Below are 10,273 nucleotides of genomic sequence, written 5' to 3'. Positions count from 1 at the left end.
ATTTTAAGGAGGTGAATGCAAACAGATACCTCGACTTTAACAGTTGCCATCTTAAATAATGGAAGAAGAACATTCCATTCGGTCAAATGAAAAGAATCCGAAGGAATTGTTCTTCCACACAAAAATACCTACAACAACTAGAGAACCTGGAGGATCGTTTTAAACAAAAAGGGTATCCCAAACCCCTTATACAAGGAGCACGCCAGAGAGTGGACGAATTAGAACAAAGTGCTTGCTTGAAAAATAATAAACAGGGTAATGCAGAGGGGGGTTATAATGATGAATTTGATTCTGTTTTTCTAACTAGGTATTACACTTCACACACCAATATTTTTTTATAATTTTTTTTTATTTTTTTTTTGTATAGGTAATATCACCAGCTCATATTATTGTGTCATGATTACTGGCACCATATGTAGTCCCCCAGTTATTCTTCTTTAGATGTTTTCCGTGTCCTGTGCAGTATCTCTCCCAGAAGTCCACTTGATGGCCCCCGTGGTGGTCTACACCCCGAAGTCATCAATTTTTACTCTAAGAGAGAGTGTGCAGCTGTTTCTGGAGACGGTCAACAATAACCTCTGCATGGTGGAATAATAGGTCACGATGTTTATCAGGATCAGTAGAAGCATCACCCACTCGATGATTATGATGGGGATTTCACGGATCTCGTCCCAGTCTTCATCATTATGGAATAATTCCTTTAATGTTTCATATCCAAAATAGAAAACTACACAGACAAAAGTCAGGCCACAGCAGGTGCATCTACTATGGTGGATGACTTTTTTTGCTCCTGGTAATTTATACATCTGGATGGACTGCCCAAGGTAGTATAAGGCTTCACATGTAATGGAAATTATCGTGCTGACAAAGTGTATCCTGGGATATTCTTCGGGGGACAATACATGCATAACAGCTGTGGAAAAACAGGAGGCCCACACAATGGCCAGCAGGATCCTCTGGATCAGGACCTGATGACCCCTGAACTCTTCAGTATGCATAACCATATACTTATAAATAAGAAAGGTTAGTACCAAAGTGCCAATGGACGTCCCTATAAATCCAATTCTGAATAATATGCTTTCGGGAAAGACATTTCCCACGTCACTGTGAAGGAAAAGAAACCAATGTTATTATGGATATTTCCTCACTCCCAACCCATGAAATAAGAATCATTTGCTTGTTTATCTTACCTGATGCTCATCAGTGGCGAGGCTGCATGGCCGAGGACGACCGTCATGATGTAGCTGGTGGCAAGCCAGGCCGCACACCAAAACGCCAACAGGAGGGGGACGAACCCCAGTCCTTTTAGCTCCATTTCAGACAAGTAGAAAAAGAAGACGCTAATCTCACTAATCGCACTGGAACAGACTGAAGGCTCGGGCGGCTGTCAGTGGGATGTCAGGCCTCCAGCTGTCTATGACATCACATGTGACATGTCAGAATGACTGCTTGTTTCTTTGAGCTGCCATGATTTAGTATCTGCTATAGACAGAACCTGATGTTTTTACTATGGACCTTACAGACCTCAGAACCCAAGTAATTAGTGCAGGGGCTCCATTTGATCATCTCATATTTCACATTATTTGAGTTCCAGGGCTCAGATACATTTGCACCCTCTATAGCAGTGGTCTTCAAGCTGTGAACCCCCAACCGCTGCAGAACCACAACTCCCAGCATGCCCAGACAGCAACTTTGCATAAGGAAATAGTCTAATTAAACTTTTCTTATATATAGAATCCCTGAAATCTCCAATCTCTCCTTTTATTGCTTTATGATCTGTGTTACTTATTTGTAAAAAACAATGTTTGTGATTGTCTTCCCCCCACACACTTATGGGCTATCTCTTCAAACGACTTTATTTGACCTAAAGCGTATAATTGATTTACATAAATAAGCCCCTTTTCATCCAAAAGAGTGAATCTTTAATTTTAAGGAACTCTTTAAGTGCTTTATTCGACCATAATGAAGTAAAGTCAAAACTCCATGTGATTTAAAAAATAAATTTAAGTTCCCCCCATACTTAATTATCTAGATATGCATGGGTGTAGTGAGTATCCCAGCTTCCAAAATCTCAAAAATATCCTTCATTTTTCAGAGGCTTTTTCAAAAATGAAAGAAGCGATCTGATTGGTTGCTATGGGCAACTCAGAAACTTTTCCTCTGGGCAGGTTTTGATAAATCTCCCTCTATGGGGGAGATTCATTAAGACCAGTGTAGAGGAAGAGTTGTGCAGTTGCCCATAGCAACCAGATTGCTTCTTTCATTTTTCACAATGCCTTTGCAAAATGAAAGAAGCGATCTGATTGGTTGCTATGGGCAACTCAGCATATTTTCCTGGGAAAAGTTTCTGAGTTGCCCATAGCAACCAATCAGATTACTTCCTTCATTTTTCAGAGACTTTTTCAAAAATGAAAGAAGCGATCTGATTGGTTGCTATGGGCAACTCAGCAGCTTTCCCATAGACCACAATGGGCCTACTGGTTTCAATGGGCAAAAAATCAGAGTTAATGCACTAGACACAGTTCTCTATACCATTAACCCCTTCCCGACCTATGACATACCTGTACGTCATGGGTGGCAAGGTGTTCCCGACCCATGACATACAGGTACGTCATGAACATTTTTGCCGCTACTCGCGGCATCCCGCAGCGCCCGGTAAGATGGTGGCTATCACTGATAGCCAGCCATCTTACCATGCGACCACGGGGGGTTTCATCCCCCACCCCCCCCCCCCCCAGCGATCGCTGCTATCAGCTGGTCAACTCTGACTAGCTAATAGCAGCGTTTCGCTATCAGAATATTTAGCAGCGCGGTGTGTAAGTCCCGATCACGGGGATCGGGACACACACCGCTCTGCTAAGTGTCCCCTTACCCATCCCCCGGCATCACTTACCCGACCATGCGGTGTCCCGAGTGGTCCCGTTGCGAGCGACGTCCTCCAGGCGGTCCCCGGCGGCGCTGCGTCCCGGCGGCGCAGGTTGACCGCCAGATGAAGGGGCAGCCGACACGCCCCCCTCAAAAAAAAGCGCTATAGCAGAGCCAGAAATTGCCAAAGGCAGCGCTGCATCAGTCCCCCCAAAAAATGTGAGTTCCTGGATTTAAATATCTATATTCAGGATGGCTGTTCGCATACTGCCAACTATTTTAAGGAGGTGAATGCAAACAGATACCTCGACTTTAACAGTTGCCATCTTAAATAATGGAAGAAGAACATTCCATTCGGTCAAATGAAAAGAATCCGAAGGAATTGTTCTTCCACACAAAAATACCTACAACAACTAGAGAACCTGGAGGATCGTTTTAAACAAAAAGGGTATCCCAAACCCCTTATACAAGGAGCACGCCAGAGAGTGGACGAATTAGAACAAAGTGCTTGCTTGAAAAATAATAAACAGGGTAATGCAGAGGGGGGGTTATAATGATGAATTTGATTCTGTTTTCTAACTAGGTATTACACTTCACACACCAATATTTTTTTATAATTTTTTTTTGTATAGGTAATATCACCAGCTCATATTATTGTGTCATGATTACTGGCACCATATGTAGTCCCCCAGTTATTCTTCTTTAGATGTTTTCCGTGTCCTGTGCAGTATCTCTCCCAGAAGTCCACTTGATGGCCCCCGTGGTGGTCTACACCCCGAAGTCATCAATTTTTACTCTAAGAGAGAGTGTGCAGCTGTTTCTGGAGACGGTCAACAATAACCTCTGCATGGTGGAATAATAGGTCACGATGTTTATCAGGATCAGTAGAAGCATCACCCACTCGATGATTATGATGGGGATTTCACGGATCTCGTCCAGTCTTCATCATTATGGAATAATTCCTTTAATGTTTCATATCCAAAATAGAAAACTACACAGACAAAAGTCATGCCACAGCAGGTGCATCTACTATGGTGGATGACTTTTTTTGCTCCTGGTAATTTATACATCTGGATGGACTGCCCAAGGTAGTATAAGGCTTCACATGTAATGGAAATATCGTGCTGACAAAGTGTATCCTGGGATATTCTTCGGGGGACAATACATGCATAACAGCTGTGGACAAAACAGGAGGGCCCACACAATGGCCAGCAGGATCCTCTGGATCAGGACCTGATGACCCCTGAACTCTTCAGTATGCATAACCATATACTTATAAATAAGAAAGGTTAGTACCAAAGTGCCAATGGACGTCCCTATAAATCCAATTCTGAATAATATGCTTTCGGGAAAGACATTTCCCACGTCACTGTGAAGGAAAAGAAACCAATGTTATTATGGATATTTCCTCACTCCCAACCCATGAAAAAAAGAATCATTTGCTTGTTTATCTTACCTGATGCTCATCAGTGGCGAGGCTGCATGGCCGAGGACGACCGTCATGATGTAGCTGGTGGCAAGCCAGGCCGCACACCAAAACGCCAACAGGAGGGGGACGAACCCCAGTCCTTTTAGCTCCATTTCAGACAAGTAGAAAAAGAAGACGCTAATCTCACTATTCTCACTAATCGCACTGGAACAGACTGAAGGCTCGGGCGGCTGTCAGTGGGATGTCAGGCCTCCAGCTGTCTATGACATCACATGTGACATGTCAGAATGACTGCTTGTTTCTTTGAGCTGCCATGATTTAGTATCTGCTATAGACAGAACCTGATGTTTTTACTATGGACCTTACAGACCTCAGAACCCAAGTAATTAGTGCAGGGGCTCCATTTTGATCATCTCATATTTCACATTATTTGAGTTCCAGGGCTCAGATACATTTGCACCCTCTATAGCAGTGGTCTTCAAGCTGTGAACCCCCAACCGCTGAAGAACCACAACTCCCAGCATGCCCAGACAGCAACTTTGCATAAGGAAATAGTCTAATTAAACTTTTCTTATATATAGAATCCCTGAAATCTCCAATCTCTCCTTTTATTGCTTTATGATCTGTGTTACTTATTTGTAAAAAACAATGTTTGTGATTGTCTTCCCCCCACACACTTATGGGCTATCTCTTCAAACGACTTTATTTGACCTAAAGCGTATAATTGATTTACATAAATAAGCCCCTTTTCATCCAAAAGAGTGAATCTTTAATTTTAAGGAACTCTTTAAGTGCTTTATTCGACCATAATGAAGTAAAGTCAAAACTCTATGTGATTTAAAAAATAAATTTAAGTTCCCCCCATACTTAATTATCTAGATATGCATGGGTGTAGTGAGTATCCCAGCTTCCAAAATCTCAAAAATATCCTTCATTTTTCAGAGGCTTTTTCAAAAATGAAAGAAGCGATCTGATTGGTTGCTATGGGCAACTCAGAAACTTTTCCTCTGGGCAGGTTTTGATAAATCTCCCTCTATGGGGGAGATTCATTAAGACCAGTGTAGAGGAAGAGTTGTGCAGTTGCCCATAGCAACCAGATTGCTTCTTTCATTTTTCACAATGCCTTTGCAAAATGAAAGAAGCGATCTGATTGGTTGCTATGGGCAACTCAGCATATTTTCCTGGAAAAGTTTCTGAGTTGCCCATAGCAACCAATCAGATTACTTCCTTCATTTTTCAGAGACTTTTTCAAAAATGAAAGAAGCGATCTGATTGGTTGCTATGGGCAACTCAGCAGCTTTCCCCATAGACCACAATGGGCCTACTGGTTTCAATGGGCAAAAAATCAGAGTTAATGCACTAGACACAGTTCTCTATACCATTAACCCCTTCCCGACCTATGACATACCTGTACGTCATGGGTGGCAAGGTGTTCCCGACCCATGACATACAGGTACGTCATGAACATTTTTGCCGCTACTCGCGGCATCCCGCAGCGCCCGGTAAGATGGTGGCTATCACTGATAGCCAGCCATCTTACCATGCGACCACGGGGGGTTTCATCCCCCACCCCCCCCCCCAGCGATCGCTGCTATCAGCTGGTCAACTCTGACTAGCTAATAGCAGCGTTTCGCTATCAGAATATTTAGCAGCGCGGTGTGTAAGTCCCGATCACGGGGATCGGGACACACACCGCTCTGCTAAGTGTCCCTTACCCATCCCCCGGCATCACTTACCCGACCATGCGGTGTCCCGAGTGGTCCCGTTGCGAGCGACGTCCTCCAGGCGGTCCCGGCGGCGCTGCGTCCCGGCGGCGCAGGTTGACCGCCAGATGAAGGGGCAGCCGACACGCCCCCTCAAAAAAAGCGCTATAGCAGAGCCAGAAATTGCCAAAGGCAGCGCTGCATCAGTCCCCCAAAAAATGTGAGTTCCTGGATTTAAATATCTATATTCAGGATGGCTGTTCGCATACTGCCAACTATTTTAAGGAGGTGAATGCAAACAGATACCTCGACTTTAACAGTTGCCATCTTAAATAATGGAAGAAGAACATTCCATTCGGTCAAATGAAAAGAATCCGAAGGAATTGTTCTTCCACACAAAAATACCTACAACAACTAGAGAACCTGGAGGATCGTTTTAAACAAAAAGGGTATCCCAAACCCCTTATACAAGGAGCACGCCAGAGAGTGGACGAATTAGAACAAAGTGCTTGCTTGAAAAATAATAAACAGGGTAATGCAGAGGGGGGTTATAATGATGAATTTGATTCTGTTTTTCTAACTAGGTATTACACTTCACACACCAATATTTTTTTATAATTTTTTTTTATTTTTTTTTTGTATAGGTAATATCACCAGCTCATATTATTGTGTCATGATTACTGGCACCATATGTAGTCCCCCAGTTATTCTTCTTTAGATGTTTTCCGTGTCCTGTGCAGTATCTCTCCCAGAAGTCCACTTGATGGCCCCCGTGGTGGTCTACACCCCGAAGTCATCAATTTTTACTCTAAGAGAGAGTGTGCAGCTGTTTCTGGAGACGGTCAACAATAACCTCTGCATGGTGGAATAATAGGTCACGATGTTTATCAGGATCAGTAGAAGCATCACCCACTCGATGATTATGATGGGGATTTCACGGATCTCGTCCCAGTCTTCATCATTATGGAATAATTCCTTTAATGTTTCATATCCAAAATAGAAAACTACACAGACAAAAGTCAGGCCACAGCAGGTGCATCTACTATGGTGGATGACTTTTTTTGCTCCTGGTAATTTATACATCTGGATGGACTGCCCAAGGTAGTATAAGGCTTCACATGTAATGGAAATTATCGTGCTGACAAAGTGTATCCTGGGATATTCTTCGGGGGACAATACATGCATAACAGCTGTGGAAAAACAGGAGGCCCACACAATGGCCAGCAGGATCCTCTGGATCAGGACCTGATGACCCCTGAACTCTTCAGTATGCATAACCATATACTTATAAATAAGAAAGGTTAGTACCAAAGTGCCAATGGACGTCCCTATAAATCCAATTCTGAATAATATGCTTTCGGGAAAGACATTTCCCACGTCACTGTGAAGGAAAAGAAACCAATGTTATTATGGATATTTCCTCACTCCCAACCCATGAAATAAGAATCATTTGCTTGTTTATCTTACCTGATGCTCATCAGTGGCGAGGCTGCATGGCCGAGGACGACCGTCATGATGTAGCTGGTGGCAAGCCAGGCCGCACACCAAAACGCCAACAGGAGGGGGACGAACCCCAGTCCTTTTAGCTCCATTTCAGACAAGTAGAAAAAGAAGACGCTAATCTCACTATTCTCACTAATCGCACTGGAACAGACTGAAGGCTCGGGCGGCTGTCAGTGGGATGTCAGGCCTCCAGCTGTCTATGACATCACATGTGACATGTCAGAATGACTGCTTGTTTCTTTGAGCTGCCATGATTTAGTATCTGCTATAGACAGAACCTGATGTTTTTACTATGGACCTTACAGACCTCAGAACCCAAGTAATTAGTGCAGGGGCTCCATTTTGATCATCTCATATTTCACATTATTTGAGTTCCAGGGCTCAGATACATTTGCACCCTCTATAGCAGTGGTCTTCAAGCTGTGAACCCCCAACCGCTGCAGAACCACAACTCCCAGCATGCCCAGACAGCAACTTTGCATAAGGAAATAGTCTAATTAAACTTTTCTTATATATAGAATCCCTGAAATCTCCAATCTCTCCTTTTATTGCTTTATGATCTGTGTTACTTATTTGTAAAAAACAATGTTTGTGATTGTCTTCCCCCCACACACTTATGGGCTATCTCTTCAAACGACTTTATTTGACCTAAAGCGTATAATTGATTTACATAAATAAGCCCCTTTTCATCCAAAAGAGTGAATCTTTAATTTTAAGGAACTCTTTAAGTGCTTTATTCGACCATAATGAAGTAAAGTCAAAACTCCATGTGATTTAAAAAATAAATTTAAGTTCCCCCCATACTTAATTATCTAGATATGCATGGGTGTAGTGAGTATCCCAGCTTCCAAAATCTCAAAAATATCCTTCATTTTTCAGAGGCTTTTTCAAAAATGAAAGAAGCGATCTGATTGGTTGCTATGGGCAACTCAGAAACTTTTCCTCTGGGCAGGTTTTGATAAATCTCCCTCTATGGGGGAGATTCATTAAGACCAGTGTAGAGGAAGAGTTGTGCAGTTGCCCATAGCAACCAGATTGCTTCTTTCATTTTTCACAATGCCTTTGCAAAATGAAAGAAGCGATCTGATTGGTTGCTATGGGCAACTCAGCATATTTTCCTGGAAAAGTTTCTGAGTTGCCCATAGCAACCAATCAGATTACTTCCTTCATTTTTCAGAGACTTTTTCAAAAATGAAAGAAGCGATCTGATTGGTTGCTATGGGCAACTCAGCAGCTTTCCCCATAGACCACAATGGGCCTACTGGTTTCAATGGGCAAAAAATCAGAGTTAATGCACTAGACACAGTTCTCTATACCATTAACCCCTTCCCGACCTATGACATACCTGTACGTCATGGGTGGCAAGGTGTTCCCGACCCATGACATACAGGTACGTCATGAACATTTTTGCCGCTACTCGCGGCATCCCGCAGCGCCCGGTAAGATGGTGGCTATCACTGATAGCCAGCCATCTTACCATGCGACCACGGGGGGTTTCATCCCCCACCCCCCCCCCCCAGCGATCGCTGCTATCAGCTGGTCAACTCTGACTAGCTAATAGCAGCGTTTCGCTATCAGAATATTTAGCAGCGCGGTGTGTAAGTCCCGATCACGGGGATCGGGACACACACCGCTCTGCTAAGTGTCCCTTACCCATCCCCCGGCATCACTTACCCGACCATGCGGTGTCCCGAGTGGTCCCGTTGCGAGCGACGTCCTCCAGGCGGTCCCGGCGGCGCTGCGTCCCGGCGGCGCAGGTTGACCGCCAGATGAAGGGGCAGCCGACACGCCCCCTCAAAAAAAGCGCTATAGCAGAGCCAGAAATTGCCAAAGGCAGCGCTGCATCAGTCCCCCAAAAAATGTGAGTTCCTGGATTTAAATATCTATATTCAGGATGGCTGTTCGCATACTGCCAACTATTTTAAGGAGGTGAATGCAAACAGATACCTCGACTTTAACAGTTGCCATCTTAAATAATGGAAGAAGAACATTCCATTCGGTCAAATGAAAAGAATCCGAAGGAATTGTTCTTCCACACAAAAATACCTACAACAACTAGAGAACCTGGAGGATCGTTTTAAACAAAAAGGGTATCCCAAACCCCTTATACAAGGAGCACGCCAGAGAGTGGACGAATTAGAACAAAGTGCTTGCTTGAAAAATAATAAACAGGGTAATGCAGAGGGGGGTTATAATGATGAATTTGATTCTGTTTTTCTAACTAGGTATTACACTTCACACACCAATATTTTTTTATAATTTTTTTTTTTTTGTATAGGTAATATCACCAGCTCATATTATTGTGTCATGATTACTGGCACCATATGTAGTCCCCCAGTTATTCTTCTTTAGATGTTTTCCGTGTCCTGTGCAGTATCTCTCCCAGAAGTCCACTTGATGGCCCCCGTGGTGGTCTACACCCCGAAGTCATCAATTTTTACTCTAAGAGAGAGTGTGCAGCTGTTTCTGGAGACGGTCAACAATAACCTCTGCATGGTGGAATAATAGGTCACGATGTTTATCAGGATCAGTAGAAGCATCACCCACTCGATGATTATGATGGGGATTTCACGGATCTCGTCCCAGTCTTCATCATTATGGAATAATTCCTTTAATGTTTCATATCCAAAATAGAAAACTACACAGACAAAAGTCAGGCCACAGCAGGTGCATCTACTATGGTGGATGACTTTTTTTGCTCCTGGTAATTTATACATCTGGATGGACTGCCCAAGGTAGTATAAGGCTTCACATGTAATGGAAATTATCGTGC

The 10,273-nt window shown here is 43.4% G+C and overlaps 2 protein-coding genes across 2 annotated transcripts; both read right to left on the bottom strand.

Moving 5' to 3' along the window:
- Positions 1-444: 444 nt before the first annotated feature.
- On the bottom strand, positions 445-1,255 carry LOC130317835 (uncharacterized). Its single transcript, XM_056552886.1, has 2 exons — positions 1,191-1,255; positions 445-1,104 (listed from the first exon to the last, which is right to left on the bottom strand). The coding sequence occupies exons 1-2, from the start codon at positions 1,235-1,237 to the stop codon at positions 504-506; spliced, it is 648 nt and encodes a 215-aa protein (XP_056408861.1). The 5' UTR covers positions 1,238-1,255; the 3' UTR covers positions 445-503.
- A 5,462-nt stretch (positions 1,256-6,717) lies between these two features.
- Positions 6,718-7,975, bottom strand: LOC130317828 (uncharacterized). The gene is made up of 2 exons (XM_056552880.1): positions 7,465-7,975; positions 6,718-7,378 (listed from the first exon to the last, which is right to left on the bottom strand). Exons 1-2 carry the CDS (start codon positions 7,587-7,589, stop codon positions 6,778-6,780), a joined length of 726 nt encoding a protein of 241 aa, XP_056408855.1. The 5' UTR covers positions 7,590-7,975; the 3' UTR covers positions 6,718-6,777.
- Positions 7,976-10,273: the final 2,298 nt, after the last annotated feature.

The sequence above is a fragment of the Hyla sarda genome, unplaced genomic scaffold (genome assembly GCF_029499605.1).
Source record: "Hyla sarda isolate aHylSar1 unplaced genomic scaffold, aHylSar1.hap1 scaffold_2037, whole genome shotgun sequence".
Lineage (NCBI taxonomy): Eukaryota > Metazoa > Chordata > Amphibia > Anura > Hylidae > Hyla > Hyla sarda.
This window is presented reverse-complemented; position numbering and strand designations above follow the sequence as displayed.